This window comes from Anoplopoma fimbria, chromosome 17 (assembly GCF_027596085.1).
Source record: "Anoplopoma fimbria isolate UVic2021 breed Golden Eagle Sablefish chromosome 17, Afim_UVic_2022, whole genome shotgun sequence".
NCBI lineage: Eukaryota > Metazoa > Chordata > Actinopteri > Perciformes > Anoplopomatidae > Anoplopoma > Anoplopoma fimbria.
This window is the reverse complement of record NC_072465.1, coordinates 27,930,951-27,954,273: the sequence shown is the minus strand read 5'-3', so window position 1 is coordinate 27,954,273 and position 23,323 is coordinate 27,930,951. Positions and strand designations below refer to the sequence as shown.

General features: G+C 44.2%; 3 protein-coding genes across 3 annotated transcripts; all 3 read right to left on the bottom strand.

Annotated features, from left to right (window-relative positions):
- Positions 1-3,077: 3,077 nt before the first annotated feature.
- On the bottom strand, positions 3,078-4,668 carry LOC129105282 (zinc-binding protein A33-like). Its single transcript, XM_054616219.1, has 2 exons — positions 4,561-4,668; positions 3,078-4,483 (listed from the first exon to the last, which is right to left on the bottom strand). The coding sequence occupies exon 2, from the start codon at positions 4,464-4,466 to the stop codon at positions 3,078-3,080; it is 1,389 nt and encodes a 462-aa protein (XP_054472194.1). The 5' UTR covers positions 4,467-4,483; positions 4,561-4,668.
- Positions 4,669-10,803: 6,135 nt separating this feature from the next.
- On the bottom strand, positions 10,804-12,198 carry LOC129105286 (zinc-binding protein A33-like). The gene has a single exon (XM_054616223.1). The coding sequence runs from the start codon at positions 12,190-12,192 to the stop codon at positions 10,804-10,806; it is 1,389 nt and encodes a 462-aa protein (XP_054472198.1). The 5' UTR covers positions 12,193-12,198.
- Positions 12,199-17,726: 5,528 nt separating this feature from the next.
- On the bottom strand, positions 17,727-19,121 carry LOC129105285 (nuclear factor 7, ovary-like). Its single transcript, XM_054616222.1, has one exon. The coding sequence runs from the start codon at positions 19,113-19,115 to the stop codon at positions 17,727-17,729; it is 1,389 nt and encodes a 462-aa protein (XP_054472197.1). The 5' UTR covers positions 19,116-19,121.
- Between the last annotated feature and the right edge of the window lie 4,202 nt (positions 19,122-23,323).

The following is a 23,323-nucleotide window of genomic DNA, read 5'->3' as shown; positions in this document are numbered from 1 at the left end:
TCTTGGCTATTGGACTTTCCAGAGCTCGGTGTTGGCTGCTTCCGTAGCTTATTATTTTTTTTTATTAGCTACAAATGTGTATTAAACATTAAAGCATGCTGAGAAGAAAAAAACGTACTATCCTCTAATACCAACAAACAAATACCAATGAAAGGTTTTACATGTTTAATTTAAAAAGACCTGTATACAATTCAAAGACAGAATGAAGAAATTATTTAATAATTGACAATGTGCAAGTTTCAAACAATGTTTAACATACTCTACGAAGCAAATATGTCATCACTTTATAATGTTATATGATGAACTTTTGTTTCGCTATAAATGACCTTTTCAGCCAAGAGATGATTAAACTTCCAAAATGCTGGAGTCTGTCACGGATGTGGTGTGGACCCAAAAGCAGTACGACCAGGAGACAGATAAAGTTCTGGAGCTTTATTTAAAGCTGAGCACACTAGAACTCCTCCGAGGCCGCAGAGTCAGAATCCTTGAAGGCTGAGGCAAGGCGGAGAGGCAGAACCCCTCTGGAGGGGGCGAACAGGAGGACAACCAAGGCGGAGAGGCAGAACCCCTCTCGTGGGGTGGCGAACTGGAGGACGACCAGGCCGACGGAGCCTCCCTGGGGGTCGGCCATGAAGACGTCCAGGCCGAAGGGGCATTTATCTCTTAATATGACCACTGCACCTGCAGCTTAATTTATACTCGTCGTAGTGAAGCAGCAAGACGCATGTGCGCCAGAAAATTACTTAACCACTTTTATAATAACAATTTTAACTACTTAAAAATAAGTAACTTAAATGTTCTTCCCATAGACTGCTAATAGCTTCAACATTATTTTAAAACACACATCCACATGTCTGCTGTTCAAAAATAACAGAAGACTAAACATCAACATCACTCAAGTTCAAGTTCATATCATCTGAATAACTGTATGATAAAAAACATAATGTGTGACACAATCATCAAACAAAAGCGAGAAAAATCTGTATTAACCTGTGACTTCTTTGAAGATTAGACTTATTTCTTCCCATTAGCACTGTTAAACACACACACACACACACACACACACACACACACACACACACACACACACACACACACACACACACACACACACACACACACAACTACAGCTTCTTGAGAGGCAAGAGACTTAATACTACCATGTGTCTGTATGTATGAACATCCATCAACAAAACTGTCAAACGAGTCTCAACAGTCTGCAATAATCTCCACAGGCTAACAAGCTAACAGGCTAAAAAGCTAACAGGCTAACAGGCTAACATCTCTGACTCATGAACCCAGCTGTTTCCTCCTCTGTCCTAATCTCTCTGTCTTTCTGTGTGTTCCTGCAGGAGGAAGCCGTGTGTGTGTGTTTTTAATAATGGCATGCATATGAGGGTGTTCAGCGTGTTGTTTTAATGTGACATCAAAACTCAACGTGCAGAGACTTGAAGAATCAAACATGTCTGCTACTACCTGCTTGATTTTAGACATCTCAACTGTAAACACAAGTAGTTATGGGTGGCTGTGTAGCAACAAGGCCTATATAATCCTGCGGGCTTAATAATAATGCTATTCTTCTTATTCTCCATCTCCCGTAAAAAAGTTTGGCGCGTAACTCGTCCCGCAGCGTTGCCAGCACATGCGTGAAAAATACATCAAATCGAGCGGCCTGATCGGGAATCATGTGCTATGACTTTTCTCAGAGATTCGGCAAGCAGTTTCTATGGAAAACAAGAAAAACTGAGAGAGATTTCTTCATAGAGATGAATGCATTTTGGGAGTGAAGAGAGCTTAAAAACACTCAACATTGGGCCCAGACAGACTCGTCGTACTTTAACGTAAAAAAAATGCTTCAAGGTTTAAAACGTTAACAAAACTCTGGACCATGAGTGTGTTCAGCGTGTTGTTTTAATGTGACATCAAAGCTGAACATGCAGAGACTTGAAGAATAAAACATGTACCTGCATGATTTTAGACGACGTCTCAACTGTAAACACAAGTAGTTTTAATATTAATATTGTCCTTCCAGAGCTCGGTGTTGGCTGCTTCTGAAGCTTAATTGTTTTTTTATTAGTTAAAAATGTGAATTAAACATTAAAGCATGCTGAGAAGAAAAAACGTACTATCCTCTAATACCAACAAACGAATAACAATAAAAGGTTTTCCACATTTAATTCAAAAAGACCTGTATACAGTTCAAAGACAGAATGAAGAAATTATTTAATAATTGACAATGTGCAATGATTAAATCTCTTCCAAAATGCTGGAGTCAAAGACAAAGACAGCATTTAAAGACGTATTTTCGTAGTTTGAGCATCAAACCAGACTAAAAGTCAATGCAGTTATTGATAAACTCTAAAAGGAGAGTGACGTCGACATTATATAGTTATTACATCGCTGCCTCGGCGCATCATTTTAAAAGATCAATTAAATACGATGTGCGTCACGGCTGCATCAGCTGTCCATTGTTGTTGATGTTCTGTCACAACAGTGTTCATATCAGCCTATTTATTTACTTTAAATTCAATTCACAATGTGACAAGAATTATCGAATGTCATGCCTTTTTTATTTAACACACATACATACATATATGCATATAGTATATATATATACTATATGCTTTTTATATATTTTTGTCTTAAGCACTGCAAATGTTGAAAAAGTACGATTCAAATAAAGAGTGACATTCTATACAGTATATAATTGAGTGATATATATTTTTTACACACAAAGTCCTGTCTATCTATGTGACGACATGAAATACAAAACATTAGCACCAAATGCAAGAGAATGTTGGTGTGCACTACAGCAGCTGGTTGCACTTGTAAGCATCATGTCACGATTAAGGCAGTTGAAACATGAACATCAGAAACTAAATGAAACATTTTTACATATAAAAAAAGTAACAAAAAGCAAATTGTGGATCTAATTAAAAACAAAAATATTATTAAACAGACAAGTGAAAGAAAAATAATCGTCTGTTAAGTATTGAGACAGGAGGTGCAACTTCACAAGTTCACTTTTCCTGTTTAAGAATTAAACACATCATCAATATAATTATCCGATTTATCTTTTAACTACTGTGTTCCACTGTCACACAGACCTTCAGTGGTGATATCTTCAGTTTATCTCTGGTGTAAATGATTGGAAACATCTTCTCGGTGAAAGTGTGTGTGAAGGTGTGTATGTGTGTGTTAATATCAGGATCAGAGAACGACAGCTTTCCTCCCTTCCAGTCCAGATTCACTCTGATCCTCTGGAGCTTCTCCTGAACTACGAGATTGGTTAGTAAATCTGGAGGTGACCGTGCAAAGTATTTATCGTTAAAGAACCCTATTGCCCATAAACCAGACTGTATGACTCCCTTCCTCTGGACAGACTCTGCTAACACACCCAGTAACCAGGCTGTACTGCCTCCTACCTCAACATCCCAGCTGTGAGTCCCTGAGTTAAAGCCCTCAGAGCCCAGAACAGAGCAGTGTTTATCAAACCTCTCTGGATTATCAGGAAGCTGCTGTCTCTCTCCACCTCTCACACTGATCAGATCTTCAGACATGAAGAGTCTTGGATCAGCAGTGTTTGGGTCCAGAATCACAGCACTGTAAGAGACCATGTCCTTCATCTTGTTCCAGATGTTGAAGGTCAGGTTGCCCAGGTGTTTGGCCTCGTCTATCAGAGCTCCTGAGAGCAGCTGTGAATCCTCCAGCAGGGGGCGCTGCTGGACTCTTTCCACTGCAGCCTTGTAGTTGTTCAGGAATGAGACGTCTTCAGCTCTCAGCTCGTCCTCTGTGGCTCTGACTGTGTCTGAAAGAGCTGCTATCTCTCTGCTCAGAGCCTCCATCTTCTCCTTCATCATCTGACTCTTCTGCTCCTCTTCCTCCCTCAGTGCAGCCATCCTGGCCTCCTCTTCCTGCTCTAGAAACTGGTGAAGCTTCTTAAACTGATCCTGAATCTGCCTCTTTGTGCGTCGGGCCTGGACCTTCATGTGTTCTGCAGTTTGATCAAAATTCACTTTAACTTCTTTAAAAACCTTTAACTTCTCCTTTAAGAGCTCCAGAGTTTCCTGAAGTTTCTTCTTGTGTTGTTGAGCAGCTTCATCGATGGGTCTGAATCTGTGGTTGGTGTGTTTCTCTGAATCTCTGCAGACGAGACACACTGGCTGCTGATGGTCCAGACAGAAGAGTTTGAGTTTCTCAGAGTGCAGACTGCAGAGAGTCTCTGAAGCTCTCTGATCTCTCTCCAGTAAGAAGGACTGGCACAGGTTCTTTAACACCAGGTTACGAGGCGGGTTTTTCTTTGAAGATCTTGTCTTACAAACTGGACACTCCTCTGTTTGCTTCTCTCTCCACCAGCTCCTCAGACAGTCATTACAAAAGCTGTGGCTACATGACAGAACAACAGGATCTCTAAAGACTTCATGACAGACCGGACAGCTGAGATCCTCCTCTGATCTGGAAGCCATTTTGTCTCTGAGTGAAGCTGAAAATACAGAAAGTAGATCAGTCATAGCTCCTCTCCCTCCTCTACTAACTTCACTGTTTTAAGGTCAAACTCACATTCAGTGTGTGGAGTGTCAGCAGGTTGAAGCAGCAGTGTTGTAGTTTTCCACTTTTCTCTCCTGAAGATGAACTCACTCAGATGAAGTTGTTAGTTTGGTCTGAAGGTGAATCTGATCGTCAGTCTGTGTGTCTCTTTAGTGAGGAAGAATCACAAACTGTTTGTCTCAAGTGAGTCAGGTGAGGGGTGGAGCTTAGTCAAAACCTGCTCTGCTAAATCACCTGTAACACAGAGGTGTGTTTCATTCCACAAACACTAACCACACCTCTACAGCTCACCGGGAAACAGGTTTTACCTCATTTTATTTGCATAAGGAACATTTTCACTTTCATGGAAAGTGAAACACTTTTTTATTCTGAAAAGTGTTGCAGTCGTTTGAGTTCAAAGGTTATTTGGCGTTTGAACTACTGCAGTACTTCAACTACTTTAGTACTGCAGTACTCCCTCCTGTCACTGTCCTCGGCTGATCTTTAAGTAATGAGATAGCAGGTGCAACTTCACAGGTTAAATTCAGTGACTTTTTCTGTTTAAGAAATAAACACATGATTAATATAATTATCCTATTTATCTCTAACTGCTCTGTTCCACTGTCACACAGACCTTCAGTGGTGATATCTTCAGTTTATCTCTGGTGTAAATTATTTGAAACATCCTCTCTGTGAAGGTGTGTCTGAAGGTTTGTATGTGTGTGTTAGTATCAAGATCAGAGAAGGACAGCTTTCCTTCGTTCCAGTCCAGATTCACTCCGATCCTCTGGGGCTTCTTCTGCACTTGGAGAACAGTAAGTCGATCTGGAGGTGACTGTGCAAAGTATCTATCGTGACAGAAACATATTCTCCATGATCCAGACTTTTTGCGTCCCTTCCTCTGCTAACACACCATTTTAAACATCAACATGACAGACCAACCAGATTCCTCCACCAGATTTATTTTTTATATATACAATGTCACGATCTTGGTTTTATTTATGTTTCCTGTTTTACTTGAAGTTCCCTGCCTCTTGTGTCTTGTGTTTATTTCACTTCCTGCCCTTGTTTGTTTTCCTGCTTTTGTAATTGTCTCCTGCCCTAATTGTATACACCTGTGATGTATTAGTATTGTCAGCCTTGTCGCGTAGTTTACTATTTTAGAAAATAAAATATTGCACTTGTTAAAACTTTGGGGCACCACCTCCCTACGGAGGTAAATAACACGTGGTAGTCCGCACCACACACGGTGTATTCACGATCCGGGCGGGGATTGTCCCCCACCTACCGGTCCCCGTGTTAATCGGGAGGGACTGCCCGATTTTCCACCGGTTGTGGGACCCGACGCGGGAGCTACGGAGCTGGAGAGGCCCTCCCCGCAGAGGGGCGCGGGGGGTTCGGCAGGCCTACGGGGCCACCCGGCGTCCATCGTCCCCGGGAGAGCTGACGGCGGAGGACGAGGGATCTGAGGGGAACGGGCCTTCCCCACCGGGGACCCCGGCGCGCACGGCAGAGGACCCGTCCGGAGCGAGACACCGGAACCTACCCCCGACACCCCGGAGACCCTCACAGCCTCCGAGCAACCAGACCCACCGGAAGACCCGGAGAGCTCCCCCTTACTGAGTTCTCGGACTTCTTACCAGATGGGGGGGAAGGCTCGTCCCGACCCGGCCAGTTCGCCACCGCTCAGCTCCAGGATGAGGCCCTCAAGCACGCCTGGAGCCACGTCCTGGTTCATGACGGGCAGGCCCGAGACTCGGTGAGTCACACACCACACCCGCACTTCAGCACCAGGGGGTCTGTTGTATCGAGTAGCCTCCGGGGGGGGGAGTGAGGGAACAGCTAGTGGTGCCCCGTTCCTACGTCAGTAAAGTGCTTTTTATGGCCCACACCCACCTCCTGGGGGCCCACCTGGGCATGGACAAGACCCGGGAGCGGGTCCTAGCCAGGTTCTATTGGCCGGGGTTAAGCGGGATGTTGAGCGCCACTGCCAGGGGTGCCCTGAGTGCCAGCGGGTAGCCCCCGGGCCACCGCTAGACACCCCCTCATTCCCATGCCCATCATTGAGACCCCCTTCAGCGTTTGGCCTTAGACATCGTGGGCCCCCTTCCCAAGACCAGCCGGGGCCACCGCTATATCCTGGTGCTAGTGGACTACGCCACCCGGTACCCCGAGGCCCTTCCCCTGCGCGCCGCCACCGCCAAGGCAGTCGCCCGTGAACTTATGCTCCTCTTCAGCCGGGTGGGGATAGCGAAGGAGGTGCTCACCGATCAGGGGTCGTGCTTCATGTCACGGGTGATGAAGGAGGTCCTCAGGCTCCTGCAGGTGAAGCAGCTCCGGACCTCGGTGTACCACCCCCAGACGGACGGCCTGGTCGAGCGGTTCAACAAGACCCTAAAGCAGATGCTCAAGAAGGCCATGCAAGCCGACGGGAAGAACTGGGACCAACTACTACCCCACGTACTGTTCGCAGTACGGGAGGTCCCCCAGGCGTCCACCGGGTTCTCCCCTTTGAGCTGCTGTACGGGCGGAGGCCCCGCGGGATCCTGGACATCGCAAAGGAGGCCTGGGAGAGCCAGCCGTCCCCACCGCACCACCGTGGACCACGTGGAGCAGGTGCGTGACCGCATGGCCCGGGTGTGGCCCATCGTCCGGGGGCACCTCCAGCAAGCGCAGCAGGCCCAGGCGAGGGTCTATAATCGAGGAGCCCAGCTGAGGACCTTTCAGCCAGGGGAACTGGTCCTGGTCCTGGTCCTGGTCCCCACGGCGGAGTGCCGGTTCCTGGCCAAGTGGCAGGGACCCTACGAGGTGGTGGAACGCGTGGGCGAGGTGAACACCGGGTCCGCCAGCCAGGGAGGCGGAAGCCTTGACGCAGCTATACCACATCAATCTCCTGAAGCAGTGGAGGGGGAGCAGACACCCGCCGACCCCGCTCCCTTGTCCCTGGTGGCCCGGCAGGAGATCCCGGAGGTCCCGGTGGGGGAGGACCTCAGCCCGGCCCAGAGGCACGACCTGGACGAGATCATCCTCCAGCATCGGGACGTGTTCTCCGACCTGCCGGGGAGGACTGCCGCCACCCACCACGACATCCGGACGGCGCCCGGCATAAGGGTAAGGGTTCCGCCCTACAGGATCCCAGAGGCCCGGAGGGAGGCCATACGGACCGAGGTGCGCCGAATGCTGCAGCTCGGCGTGATAGAGGAGTCACGCAGCGCCTGGTGCAGCCCGGTGGTCCTGGTGCCCAAGCCAGATGGTACATTTAGGTTCTGCAACGACTTCAGGCGGCTGAACGAGGCATCGGAGTTCGACGCCTACCCCATGCCCCGGGTCGACGAACTTATCGAGCGCCTGGGCCCGGCGCGGTACCTGTCGACCCTGGACCTGACCAAGGGGTACTGGCAGGTGCCGTTGACCCGTGCGGCCCGGGAAAAGACGGCGTTCTCCACCCCGGGGGACTGTACCAGTACACCGTCCTCCCTTTCGGGGTACACGGCGCCCCAGCCACATTCCAGCGGATGATGGACCAGCTCCTGAGGCCCCACCAGGATTACGCGGCGGCATACATTGATGACATCATCATTTACAGCCCCAGCTGGGATATCCACGTCCGCCAGCTAAGGGCCGTGCTGGGAGAGCTGCGGAAGGCGGGCCTCACCGCTAAACCGGCCAAATGTCGCCTCGGGAGAGAGGAGACGACGTACCTGGGGTACCGGGTCGGGAGAGGGACAGTGCGGCCGCAGGAAGGCAAGGTAGCCGCCATACGGGCCTGGCAGCAACCCAGGACTAAGAAGCAGGTGAAGGCGTTCTTGGGGCTGGTGGGCTACTATCAGCGCTTCATTCCCGGGTACGCCACGCTGGCCAGCCCCATGAACGACCTAACCCGTAAGGCCTTGCCAGACCGGGTCACCTGGTCAGAGGCGGCGGACCGGGCGTTCAAGACGCTCCGGGAGGCCCTATGCTCAGAACCGGTACTAATCACACCTGACTTTAATCTCCCTGTGATTGTTCACACAGACGCCTCAGAGGTGGGACTCGGGGGGGTCTTGTCCCAGGTCCGGGCCGGAGAGGAGCACCCGATAACCTACGTCAGCCGGAAGCTCCTCCCCAATGAGCGCAACTACTCCACCGTGGAGAAGGAGGCCCTGGCCATTAAATGGTGCCTGGAGAAGTTGCGCTACTACCTCCTGGGGAGGGAGTTCACCTTAGTCACCGACCACGCCCCCCTGAAGTGGATGGCGGGGGCCAAGAATACAAACGCCCGGGTGACACGGTGGTTCCTGGCTCTCCAGGATTTTCGGTTCCGGGTGGACCACCGACCGGGCCGGGAGCATGCCAACGCCGACGCCCTGTCACGTCGGGATGCCTGTCTGGGTGGGTTCCCCAGAGACCAGGGGCTTGAGCAAACGGGGGGGAGTGTGGCATCCCGCCCCTGAAGCCTCGGCCTGAACGGTCCCGTGGGACGGTGAAGGACGGGGTGTACCACCCCCACCCACCAGCCGGCGACGGAGAGCACCGGGTCCTTCCCCCCAATCAGCGGGATGGGGGACACCTGGCGGCTGGGAGGAGGAAGTCCCGGAGCCACTATAAGAGAGGCAGAGACACGCATGGACGGGAGGGGCAGAGACACGCATGGACTGCAGAGGCTTGAGGCTCACGGAGACCCAAGCGTACCCTTGTCCTGTCTGATAAATGAAATAAACGCCGAAGTCGGCTTAAACAAACCATTGCCACGTGTTTTCTCTGAATCCCGGCGCATTCTTCATTCCCGGATACCACAAGACGCTGGATAAGAGAGACTTTACAGAGGCTATGTTCTTGCTAGCACAGCAAAGGTAGATGTATTTCCTTGTTTAGATCTTATAACCAATATAATCCTCACACATGCCAGGCTGATGTAGAACTAACCCTATTTGGATATAGCGGAACTTAGCTGGTCTGGGGAAGGTTAAATACTGTGCTCAAGGACACCATCTTCAGAATTGGTTAGCAGTACGCTGTGATTCACACGTGGTGTTTCCCTGTTCTCCTCGATCGAGCAACAATGAATGTTACTGCTTAAGACATCTGGGTCTGCCGAAACTTCTTCTGACTCGAGGGAACTAGCTCTAAGATTTCCACCACAAGAACGACTACGTCCACTCCTCATATAGAGTCTATGGTTCCAGCGCTGCACTGTGACGAGCCTTCAGTGCCGGGACATCCCAATCCTTCTGGTCCTTTTGGAGGATCAGTTAGGTCCTCGAGGTGCAAAGCCATCTCCTTGCGGGTGTAATGTGGTGTTTCACGTTTTATGAATGTCTAGCCAGTGACGTACCTCGGCAAACAGCTTGGAGTCAACGTTCTGTCTCTTCAAGTAACTGAGGAACCTCGAATCAGCTGTCCATTGTTGTTTACGTTCTGTCACAACAGTGTTCATATCAGCCTATTTATTTACTTTAAATTCAATGCACAATGTGACAAATATTATCGTATGACATGACTTTTTATTTAACACACATACATACATACATACATACATACATACATACATACATACATACATACATACATACATACATACATACACACAATATGCTTTTTATATTTTTTGGTCTTAAGCACTACAAATGTTGAAAAAGCACTATTCAAATAAAGAGTGACATTCTATACACTATATAATTGAGTGATATATATTTATTACACACAAACACAGCCCTGTCTGACTATTTGACGACATGAAATACAGAATATTAGTGCAACATGCAAGAAAATGTATAGTATTTAGACAACAGCAGCTGTTTGCACTCATCATGTCACGATTATAGCAGTTGAATAGGATATATTCTATAATCAATATAAAAACGAAGAAATATCAATATTAAATGTCTTTAAGGAATGCGGTTACAACAAAGTTGTACAAGGCTCATTTCCATCATAAAAATGGGGAAATGAGAAAGGCCTCTGGTCTTAAGGGCTCCAAACACATAAATCAAAATAATCAAAGAATAAACAACAATTTAAAATGAAACCGATACGAGAAAGAAAAGAAAAAAGATCCTAACATGAACATTAGAAACTAAGTTAAACATTTTTTCATATAAAAAAAAGGTTGATTCGAGTAGCAAAAATTTAATTGTTGAACTAATTAAAAACAAAAACATTATTAAACAGACAAGTGAGAGAATAATAATCATCTTTTAAGTAATGAGACAGCAGGTGCAACTTCACATGTTAAATTCAGTGACTTTTCCTGTTTAAGAAATAAACACATCATCAATATAATTATCCTGTTTATCTCTAACTGCTCTGTTCCACTGTCACACAGAGCTTCAGTGGTGATATCTTCAGTGTATCTCTGGTCTGAATGATTGGAAACATCCTCTCGGTGAAGGTGTGTGTGAAGGTGTGTATGTGTGTGTTAGTATCAGGATCAGAGAACGACAGCTTTCTTCCGTTCCAGTCCAGATTCACTCTGATCCTCTGGAGCTTCTTCTGAACTACGAGATTAGTTGGTAGAGCTAAAGGTGACGATGCAACGTATTTATCCTTAAAGAAACTTATTCTCCATAATCCAGACTGTATGCGTCCCTTCCTCTGGACAGACTCTGCTAACACACCCAGTAACCAGCCTGTACTGCCTCCTACCTCGACATCCCAGCTGTGAGTCCCTGAGTTAAATCCTTCAGAGCCCAGAACAGAGCAGTGTTTATCAAACCTCTCTGGATTATCAGGAAACTGCTGTTTCCCTACTCGTCTCACACTGATCAGGTCTTCAGACAGGATGAATACTGGATGAGCAGTGTTTGGGTCCAGAATCACAGGAGTGTAGGAGACCATGTCCTTCATCTTGTTCCAGATGTTGAAGGTCAGGTTGCCCAGGTGTTTGGCCTCGTCTATCAGAGCTCCTGAGAGCAGCTGTGGATCCTCCAGCAGGGGGCGCTGCTGGACTCTTTCCACTGCAGCCTTGTAGTTGTTCAGGAATGAGACGTCTTCAGCTCTCAGCTCGTCCTCTGTGGCTCTGACTGTGTCTGAAAGAGCTGCTATCTCTCTGCTCAGAGCCTCCATCTTCTCCTTCATCATCTGACTTTTCTGCTCCTCTTCCTCCCTCAGTGCAGCCATCCTGGCCTCCTCTTCCTGCTCTAGAAACTGGTGGAGCTTCTTAAACTGATCCTTAATCTGCCTCTCTGTGCGTCGGGCCTGGACATTCATGTGTTCTGCTGTTTGATCAAACTTCACTTTAACTTGTTTAAAAACCTTTAACTTCTTCTTTAACGGCTCCAGAGTTTCCTGAAGTTTCTTCTTGTGTTGTTGAGCAACTTCATCGATGGGTCTGAATCTGTGGTTGGTGTGTTTCTCTGAATCTCTGCAGACGAGACACACTGGCTGCTGATGGTCCAGACAGAAGAGTTTGAGTTTCTCAGAGTGCAGACTGCAGAAAGCCTCTGAAGCTCTCTGATCTCTCTCCAGTAAGAAGGACTCACACAGGTTCTTTAACACCAGGTCAACAGGTGGGGTTTTCTTTGAAGATATTGTCTTACAAACTGGACACTCCTGAGTCTGTTTGTCTCTCCACCAGCTCATCAGACAGTCTTTACAGAAGCTGTGGCTACATGACAGAAGAACAGGATCTCTAAAGACTTCATGACAGACCGGACAGCAGAGAGCCTCCTCTGATCTGGAAGCCATTTTGTCTCTGAGTGAAGCTGAAAACACAGAAAGTACATCAGTCATGGCTCCTCTCCCTCCTCTACTAACTTCACTGTTTTAAAGTCAAACTCACATTCAGTGTGTGGAATGTCAGCAGGTTGAAGCAGCAGTGTTGTAGTTTTCCACTTTTCTCTCCTGAAGATGAACTCACTCAGATGAAGTTGTTAGTTTCGTTTGAAGGTGAATCTGATCGTCAGTCTGTGTGTCTCTATAGTGAGGAAGAATCACAAACTGTTTTTCTCAGGTGTGTCAGGTGAGGGGTGGAGCTTCGTCAAAACCTGCTCTGCTAAATCACCTCTAACACAGATGTGCCTTTCATTCCACAAACAGTAACCACACCTCTACAGCTCACCGGGAAACAGGTTTTACCTCATTTTATTTGCATAAGGAACATTGTAACCTTCATGGAAAGTGAAACACTTTGGGTTTATTATTCTGAAAAGTGTTGCATTCGTTTGAGTCCAAAGGTTATTTGGCATTTAAACTATTGCAGTACTTCAACTACTTTAGTACTGCAGTACTCCGTCTTGTCACTGTCCTCAGCTGAAGTCACAGATTTGCAATGAAAGTATATCTTACCGTCTGTCTGTCGGTGAGTCTCTTCTCACTAAGAACTGAACCGTAACAAACTGTTTCCTGTTTGTCTCAGATGATGTCATGTAAGGGGTGGAGCTCTGTCAGCGCTCTGATGTGTTTCATCTTAAAAGGGAACAGATGATAAATACGATCAATACGTGAGACTTATTTCTTCCCATTAGCACTGTAAAACACACACACACACACAACTACATCTTCTTGAGAGACGAGACTGAAAGCTACCGTGTGTCTGTATGTGTCAACATCCATCAACAAAACTGTCAAACGGGTCTCAACAAAGTCTGCAATAATATCCACAGGCTAACAACCTAACAGGCTAACAAGCTAACAGGCTAACAAGTTAACAGGCTAACAGGCTAACAAGCTAACAGGCTAACATTTCTGACTGATGAACCAAGCTGTTTCCTCCTCCGTCCTATTCTCTCCATCTGTCTGTGTGTTCCTGCAGGAGGAAGCCGTGTGTGTGTGTTATTAATAACGGCATGCACATGAGTGTGTTCAGCGTTTTGTTTTTATGTGACATCAAAGCTCAACATGCAGAGACTTGAAGAATCAAACATGTCCGCTACTACCTGCTTGATTTTAGACAACGTCTCAACTGTAAACACAAGTAGTTCTGTGTGGCTGTGTAGCAACAAGGCTGTAAAGCCTTGTGCAACAGCACATAGTATATAATCTTGCAGGCTTAATAATAATGCTATTCTTCTTATTCTCCATCTTCCGTATAAAAGTTTGGCGCGTAACTCGTCCCGCAGCGTTGCCAGCACATGCGTGAAAAATACATAAAATCGTGCGGCCTGATCGGGAATCGTGTGCTATGACTTTTCTCAGAGATTCGGCCAGCAGTTTCCATGGAAACCACGGAAGACGGAGAGAAATTTCTTCATAGAGATGAATGTGTTTTGGGAGTAAAGAGAGAAAGCAGATAGATCAAAAGAAAGCAGATAGTTACAGTTTTCTAATCTGCTCTGAAGCTCATGTTTTTGACACCACAAACATAAAAGTACATCTCTGCGTTCATCAGAGTCTTATCTCTCTGATGATATCAATATGTTGTCCATTGAACTCGTGGTTTTACGATTGGAGGTAGGAGTTTGACAGCTAGTTTTGTTCATAATCACTACTGTAACCTCTGTTAATTAGTCTGCTTCTGCCCAGGTGCTCCCTCGCCGTGGCAACCAGTGACACGCACACACAGAAGCATGAGTGCACGCCCACAGTGCATGTGTCCTATGAATCTCTCAAACAGAGATGAGAGGAGTGATAGCTCCTCATTTCAAGTGCCCCTTTGGTCAAATTTCAAACACCACAAACATAAAAATGATATTAACGTGATCGACAGAGTCTTATCTCTCTGTTGATAATAATATCTTGGCGATTGGACTTTCCAGAGCTCGGTGTTGGCTGCTTCCGTAGCTTTTTTTTTTTTTTATTAGCTACAAATGTGTATTAAACATTAAAGCATGCTGAGAAGAAAAAAAACGTAGTATCCTCTAATACCAACAAACAAATACCAATGAAAGGTTTAATTTAAAAAGACGTGTATACAATTCAAAGACAGAATGAAGAAATTATTTAATAATTGACAATGTGCAAGTTTCAAACAATGTTTAACATACTCTACTAAGCAAATATGTCATCACTTTATAATGTTATATGATGAACTTTTGTTTCGCTATAAATGACCTTTTCAGCCAAGAGATGATTAAATCTCTTCCAAAATGCTGGAGTCTGTCACGGATGTGGTGTGGACCCAAAAGCAGTACGACCAGGAGACAGATAAAGTTCTGGAGCTTTATTTAAAGCTGAGCACACTAGAACTCCTCCGAGGCCGCAGAGTCAGAATCCTTGAAGGCTGAGGCAAGGCGGAGAGGCAGAACCCCTCTGGAGGGGGCGAACAGGAGGACAACCAAGGCGGAGAGGCAGAACCCCTCTCGGGGGGTGGCGAACTGGAGGACGACCAGGCCGACGGAGCCTCCCTGGGGGTCGGCCATGAAGACGACCAGGCCGAAGGGGCATTTATCTCTTAATATGACCACTGCACCTGCAGCTTAATTTATACTCGTCGTAGTGAAGCAGCAAGATGCATGTGCGCCAGAAAATTACTTAACCACTTTTATAATAACAATTTTAACTACTTAAAAATAAGTAACTTAAATGTTCTTCCCATAGACTAATAGCTTCAACATTATTTTAAAACACACATCCACATGTCTGCTGTTCAAAAATAACAGAAGACTAAACATCAACATCACTCAAGTTCAAGTTCATATCGAATAACTGTATGATAAAAAACATAATGTGTGACACAATCATCAAACAAAAGCAAGAAAAATCTGTATTAACCTGTGACTTCTTTGAAGATTAGACTTATTTCTTCCCATTAGCACTGTTAAAAACACACACACACACACACACACACACACACACACACACACACACACACACACACACACACACAACACACACACACACACACACACACACACACACACATAACTACAGCTTCTTGAGAGGCAAGAGACTTAATACTACCATGTGTCTGTATGTATGAACATCCATCAACAAAACTGTCAAACGAGTCTCAACAGTCTGCAATAATATCCACAGGCTAACAAGCTAACAGGCTAAAAAGCTAACAGGCTAACAGGCTAACATCTCTGACTCATGAACCCAGCTGTTTCCTCCTCCGTCCTAATCTCTCTGTCTTTCTGTGTGTTCCTGCAGGAGGAAGCCGTGTGTGTGTGTGTTTTTAATAATGGCATGCATATGAGGGTGTTCAGCGTGTTGTTTTAATGTGACATCAAAACTCAACGTGCAGAGACTTGAAGAATCAAACATGTCTGCTACTACCTGCTTGATTTTAGACATCTCAACTGTAAACACAAGTAGTTATGGGTGGCTGTGTAGCAACAAGGCCTATATAATCCTGCGGGCTTAATAATAATGCTATTCTTCTTATTCTCCATCTCCCGTAAAAAAGTTTGGCGCGTAACTCGTCCCGCAGCGTTGCCAGCACATGCGTGAAAAATACATCAAATCGAGCGGCCTGATCGGGAATCATGTGCTATGACTTTTCTCAGAGATTCGGCAAGCAGTTTCTATGGAAAACAAGAAAAACTGAGAGAGATTTCTTCATAGAGATGAATGCATTTTGAGAGTGAAGAGAGCTTAAAAACACTCAACATTGGGCCCAGACAGACTTGTCGTACTTTAACGTAAAAAAAATGCTTCAAGGTTTAAAACGTTAACAAAACTCTGGACCATGAGTGTGTTCAGCGTGTTGTTTTAATGTGACATCAAAGCTGAACATGCAGAGACTTGAAGAATAAAACATGTACCTGCATGATTTTAGACGACGTCTCAACTGTAAACACAAGTAGTTTTAATATTAATATTGTCCTTCCAGAGCTCGGTGTTGGCTGCTTCTGTAGCTTAATTGTTTTTTTATTAGTTAAAAATGTGAATTAAACATTAAAGCATGTTGAGAAGAAAAAAAGTATTATCCTCTAATACCAACAAACGAATAACAATAAAAGGTTTTACACGTTTAATTTGAAAAGACTTGTATACAATTCAAAGACAGAATGAAGAAATTATTTAATAATTGACAATGTGCAAGTTTGAAACAATGTTTAACATACTCTACTAAGCAAATATGTCATCACTTTATGTTATTTGATGAATTTTTGTTTCGCTATAAATGACCTTTTCAGCCAAGAGATGATTAAATATCTCCCAAAATGCTGCAGTCAAAGACAAAGACAGCATATAGAGACGTATTTTTATAGTTTGAGCATCACATCGGACTAAAAGTCAATGCAGTTATTGATAAACTCCTCCTTTATTCCTTATTTGGATCCCGTCAGTGTTTCTCTTTTCTCGCATCCTTGATTCCTTTCCTCGCCTACTCTCCTTGTGTCTTAGTCCCGCCCACAGGAGACACGAGCGGAGGAGGAGATGAAAGGAGAGAGGCGTCGACATTATTTATTTATTACATTGCTGCCCCGGAGCATAATTTTGAAACGACTTCAATTAAATACGATGTGCGTCACGGCTGCATCAACTGTCCATTGTTGTTGATGTTCTGTCACAACAGTGTTCATATCAGCCTATTTATTTACTTTAAATTCAATTCACAATGTGACGAATCGGAAAGAAGAATTGGATGTCATGCCTTTTTTATATATATTATATACCGAAGGCTTTCTACAATTATTGGTCTTAAGCAATACAAATGTTGAAAAAGCACTATTCAAATAAAGAGAGACATTCTATACAGTATATGATTGAGTGGTATATATTTTTTACATACAAACAAAGTCCTGTCTGTCTATTTGACGACATGAAATACAGAACATTAGCACCAAATGCAAGAGAATGTTGTTGTTCATATAGTATTTAGACAACAGCAGCTGTTTGCACTTGTAAGCATCATGTAACAATTATAGCAGTTGAGTTGGATGTATTCTATAATCAACATAAAAAAGAAGAAATATCAAGATTAAATGTCTTTAAGGAAAGTGGTTGGAACGAAGTCGTACGAGGCGCTTTTCCAACATAAAAATGGGGAAATGAGAAAGGCCTCTGGTCTTAAGGGCTCCAAACACATAAGTCAAAATAATGAAATTATAAACAACAATTTAAAATGAAACCGTTTAGAGAAAAAAAAGAAAAAGATCCAAATATTAACATCAGAAACTACGTTAAACACTTTTACATATAAAAAAAGGTTGATTATAGTAACAAAAAGCAAATTGTTGAACTAATTAAAAACAAAAACATTATTAAACAGACAAGTGAAAGAAAAATAATCATCTTTTAAGTAATGAGACACACAACTTCACAGGTTAAATTCAGTGACTTTTCCTGTTTAAGAAATAAACACATCATCAATATAATTAACCTGTTTATCTCTAACTGCTCTGTTCCACTGTCACACAGACCTTCAGTGGTGATATCTTCAGTTCATCAACAGTGTTAATGTATGGAAACATCCTCTCAGTGAAAGTGTGTGTGAAGGTGTGTATGTGTGTGTTAGTACTAGGATCAGAGAACGACAGCTTTCTTTTGTTCCAGTCCAGATTCACTCTGATCCTCTGGAACTTCTTCTGAACTACAAGACCAGTTGCTGGAGCTTGAGGTGAACATGCAACATATTTATCTTTAGAGAAACGTATTCTCCATGATCCAGACTGTATGACTCCCTTCCTCTGGACAGACTCTGCTAACACACCCAGTGACCAGTCTGTACTGTGTCCAACATCAACATCCCAGCTGTGAGTCCCTGAGTTAAAGCCCTCAGAGCCCAGAACATAGCAGAGATCATCAAACCTCTCTGGATTATCAGGAAGCTGCTGTCTCGCTCCAAATCTCACACTGTTCAGATCTTCAGACAGGATGAGTACTGGATGAGCAGTGTTTGGGTCCAGAACCAGAGGAGTGTAGGAGACCATGTCCTTCATCTTGTTCCAGATGTTGAAGGTCAGGTTGCCCAGGTGTTTGGCCTCGTCTATCAGAGCTCCTGAAAGCAGCTGTGGATCCTCCAGCAGGGGGCGCTGCTGGACTCTTTCCACTGCAGCCTTGTAGTTGTTCAGGAATGAGACGTCTTCAGCTCTCAGCTCGTCCTCTGTGGCTCTGACTGTGTCTGAAAGAGCTGCTATCTCTCTGCTCAGAGCCTCCATCTTCTCCTTCATCATCTGACTCTTCTGCTCCTCTTCCTCCCTCAGTGCAGCCATCCTGGCCTCCTCTTCCTCCTTTAGAAACTGGTGAAGCTTCTTAAACTGATCCTTAATCTGACTCTCTGTGCGTCGGGCCTGGACCTTCATGTGTTCTGCTGTTTGATCAAACTTCACTTTAACTTCTCTAAAAACCTTTAACTTCTCCTTTAAGGGCTCCAGAGTTTCCTGAAGTTTCTTCTTGTGTTGTTGAGCAACTTCAACGATGGGTCTGATTGTGTGTTTGGTGTGTTTCTCTGAATCTCTGCAGACGAGACACACTGGCTGCTGATGGTCCAGACAGAAGAGTTTGAGTTTCTCAGAGTGCAGACTGCAGAGAGTCTCTGAAGCTCTCTGATCTCTCTCCAGTAAGAAGGACTCACACAGGTTCTTTAACACCAGGTTACGAGGTGGGTTTTTTGTTGAAGATATTGTCTTACAAACTGGACACTCCTCTGTTTGTTTCTTTCTCCACCAGCTCATCAGACACGCTTTACAGAAGCTGTGGCTACATGACAGAACAACAGGATCTCTAAAGACTTCATGACAGACCGGACAGCAGAGATTCTCCTCTGATCTGGAAGCCATTTTTTCTCTGAGTGAAGCTGAAAACAGAAAGTACATCAGTCATGGCTCCTCTCCCTCCTCTACTAACTTCACTGTTTTAAAGTCAAACTTACATTCAGTGTGTGGAGTGTCAGCAGGTTGAAGCAGCAGTGTTGTAGTTTTCCAATTTTCTCTCCTGAAGATGAACTCACTCAGAGGAAGTTGTTAGTTTGGTCTGAAGGTGAATCTGATCGTCTCTCTTTCAGTCTGTGTGTCTCTATAGTGAGGAAGAATCACAAACTGTCTCAGATGTGTCAGGTGAAGGGTGGAGCTTAGTCAAAACCTGCTCTGCTAAATCACCTGTAACACAGAGGTGTCTTTCATTCCACAAACAGTAACCACACCTCTACAGCTCACCAGGAAACAGGTTTTACCTTATTATATTTGCATAAGGAACATTTTCACTTTCATGGAGTGAAACACTTTGGCTTTTTTATTCTGAAAAGTGTTGCAGTCATTTGAGTATAAAAGTTATTTGGCATTGGAACAACTGCAGTACTTCAACTACTTTAGTACTGCAGTACTCCCTCCTGTCAATGTCATTAGCTGAAGTCACAGATTTGCAATGAAGGTAACTGTTACTGTCTGTCTGTCAGTGTCCTCTTCTCACTAAGAACTGAACTGTAACAAACTGTTTCCTGTTTGTCTCAGATGATGCCATTTAAGGGGTGGAGCTCTGTCAGCCCTTTGATGTGTTTAATCTGAAAAAGAAACAGATGATAAATACGATCAATACGTGAGACTTATTTCTTCCCATTAGCACTGTAAAACACACACACACACACACACACACACACACACACACACACACAACTACATCTTCTTGAGAGACGAGACTGAAAGCTACCGTGTGTCTGTCAACATCCATCAACAAAACTGTCAAACGGGTCTCAACAAAGTCTGCAATAATATCCACAGGCTAACAAGCTAACAGGCTAACAAGCTAACAGGCTAACAGGCTAACAGGCTAACAAGCTAACAGGCTAACAAGCTAACAGGCTAACATTTCTGACTGATGAACCAAGCTGTTTCCTCCTCTGTCCTATTCTCTCCATCTGTCTGTGTGTTCCTGCAGGAGGAAGCCATGTGTGTGTGTTATTATAACGGCATGCACATGAGTGTGTTCAGCGTTTTGTCTTAATGTGACATCAAAGCTCAACATGCAGAGACTTGAAGAATCAAACATGTCCGCTACTACCTGCTTGATTTTAGACAACGTCTCAACTGTAAACACAAGTAGTTCTGTGTGGCTGTGTAGCAACAAGGTTGTAAAGCCTTGTGCAACAGCACATAGTATATAATCTTGCAGGCTTAATAATAATGCTATTCTTCTTATTCTCCATCTTCCGTATAAAAGTTTGGCGCGTAACTCGTCCCGCAGCGTTGCCAGCACATGCGTGAAAAATACATAAAATCGTGCGGCCTGATCGGGAATCGTGTGCTATGACTTTTCTCAGAGATTCGGCCAGCAGTTTCCATGGAAACCACGGAAGACGGAGAGAAATTTCTTCATAGAGATGAATGTGTTTTGGGAGTAAAGAGAGAAAGCAGATAGATCAAAAGAAAGCAGATAGTTACAGTTTTCTAATCTGCTCTGAAGCTCATGTTTTTGACACCACAAACATAAAAGTACATCTCTGCGTTCATCAGAGTCTTATCTCTCTGATGATATCAATATGTTGTCCATTGAACTCGTGGTTTTACGATTGGAGGTAGGAGTTTGACAGCTAGTTTTGTTCATAATCACTACTGTAACCTCTGTTAATTAGTCTGCTTCTGCCCAGGTGCTCCCTCATCTTGGCAACCAGTGACACACACACAGAAGCATGAGTGCACGCCCACAGTGCGTGTGTCCTATGAATCTCTCAAACAGAGATGAGGAGTGATAGCTCCTCATTTCAAGTGCCCCTTTGGTCAAATTTCAAACACCACAAACATAAAAATGATATTAACGTGATCGACAGAGTCTTATCTCTCTGTTGATAATAATATCTTGGCGATTGGACTTTCCAGAGCTCGTGTTGGCTGCTTCCGTAGCTTTTTTTTTTTTTTATTAGCTACAAATGTGTATTAAACATTAAAGCATGCTGAGAAGAAAAAAACGTACTATCCTCTAATACCAACAAACAAATACCAATGAAAGGTTTAATTTAAAAAGACGTGTATACAATTCAAAGACAGAATGAAGAAATTATTTAATAATTGACAATGTGCAAGTTTCAAACAATGTTTAACATACTCTACTAAGCAAATATGTCATCACTTTATAATGTTATATGATGAACTTTTGTTTCGCTATAAATTACCTTTTCAGCCAAGAGATGATTAAATCTCTTCCAAAATGCTGGTGTCAAAGACAAAGACAGTATTTAAAGACGTATTTTTATAGTTTGAGCATCACATCGGACTAAAAGTCAATGCAGTTATTGATAAACTCCTCCTTTATTCCTTATTTGGATCCCGTCAGTGTTTCTCTTTTCTCACATCCTCGATTCCTTTCCTCGCCTACTCTCTTTGTGTCTTAGTCCCGCCCACAGGAGACACGAGCGGAGGAGGAGATGAAAGGAGAGAGGCGTCGACATTATTTATTTATTACATTGCTGCCCCGGAGCATAATTTTAAAACGACTTCAATTAAATACGATGTGCGTCACGGCTGCATCAGCTGTCCATTGTTGTTGATGTTCTGTCACAACAGTGTTCATATCAGCCTATTTATTTACTTTAAATTCAATTCACAATGTGACGAATCGGAAAGAAGAATTGGATGTCATGCCTTTTTTATATATACTATATCCCGAAGGCTTTCTACAATTATTGGTCTTAAGCAATACAAATGTTGAAAAAGCACTATTCAAATAAAGAGACATTCTATACAGTATATAATTGAGTGATATATATTTTTTACACACAAACACAGTCATGTCTGTCTATGTGACGACATGAAATAGAGAACATTAGCACCAAATGCAAGAGAATGTTGTTGTTCATGTAGTATTTAGACAACAGCAGCTGTTTGCACTTGTAAGCATCATGTCACGATTATAGCAGTTGAATACGATGTATTCTATAATCAACATAAAAAAGAAGAAATATCAATATTAAATGTCTTTAAGGAATGCAGTTGGAATGAAGTTGTACGAGGCGCATTTCCAACATAAAAATGGGGAAATGAGAAAGGCCTCTGGTCTTAAGGGCTCCAAACACATAAATCGAAATAATTAAAAAATAAACAACAATTTAAAATGAAACCGTTTCGGAAAAAGAAAAGTAATGAGACAGCAGGTGTAACTTCACAGGTCAAATTCAGTGACTTTTCCTGTTTAAGAAATAAACACATGATCAATATAATTATCCTGTTTATCTCTAACTGCTCTGTTCCACTGTCACACAGACCTTCAGTGGTGATATCTTCAGTTTATCTTTGGTCTGAATGTATGGAAACATCCTCTCTGTGAAGGTGTGTGTGAAGGTGTGTATGTGTGTGTTAGTATCAGGATCAGAAAATGACAGCTTTCCTCTGTTCCAGTCCAGATTCACTCTGATCTTCTGGGGCTTCTTCTGCACTTGAAGAACAGTTAGTAGATCTGGAGGTGAACATGCAAGGTAATTATCTTTAGAGAACATTATTCCCAATAATCCAGACTGTATGAATCCCTTCCTCTGACCAGACTCTGCTAACACACCCAGTAACCAGACTGTACTGTCTCCTACCTCGACATCCCAGCTGTGAGTCCCTGAGTTAAAACCCTCAGAGCCCAGAACAGAGCAGTGAAGAACAATCCTATCTGGATTATCAGGAAGCTGCTGTTTCCCTACTTGTCTCACACTGATCAGGTCTTCAGACAGGAGGAATACTGGATGAGCAGTGTTTGGATCCAGAATCAGAGGAGTGTAGGAGACCATGTCCTTCATCTTGTTCCAGATGTTGAAGGTCAGGTTGCCCAGGTGTTTGGCCTCGTCTATCAGAGCTCCTGAGAGCAGCTGTGGATCCTCCAGCAGGGGGCGCTGCTGGACTCTTTCCACTGTAGCCTTGTAGTTGTTCAGGAATGAGACGTCTTCAGCTCTCAGCTCGTCCTCTGTGGCTCTGACTGTGTCTGAAAGAGCTGCTATCTCTCTGCTCAGAGCCTCCATCTTCTCCTTTATCATCTGACTCTTCTGCTCCTCTTCCTCCCTCAGTGCAGCCATCCT

What these genes read in the sequence shown, in the direction of transcription:
- LOC129105282 (XM_054616219.1), bottom strand. Translation starts at nt 4,466, where the DNA reads ATGGCTTCCAGATCAGAGGAGGATCTCAGCTGTCCGGTCTGTCATGAA.
- LOC129105286 (XM_054616223.1), bottom strand. Translation starts at nt 12,192, where the DNA reads ATGGCTTCCAGATCAGAGGAGGCTCTCTGCTGTCCGGTCTGTCATGAA.
- LOC129105285 (XM_054616222.1), bottom strand. Translation starts at nt 19,115, where the DNA reads ATGGCTTCCAGATCAGAGGAGAATCTCTGCTGTCCGGTCTGTCATGAA.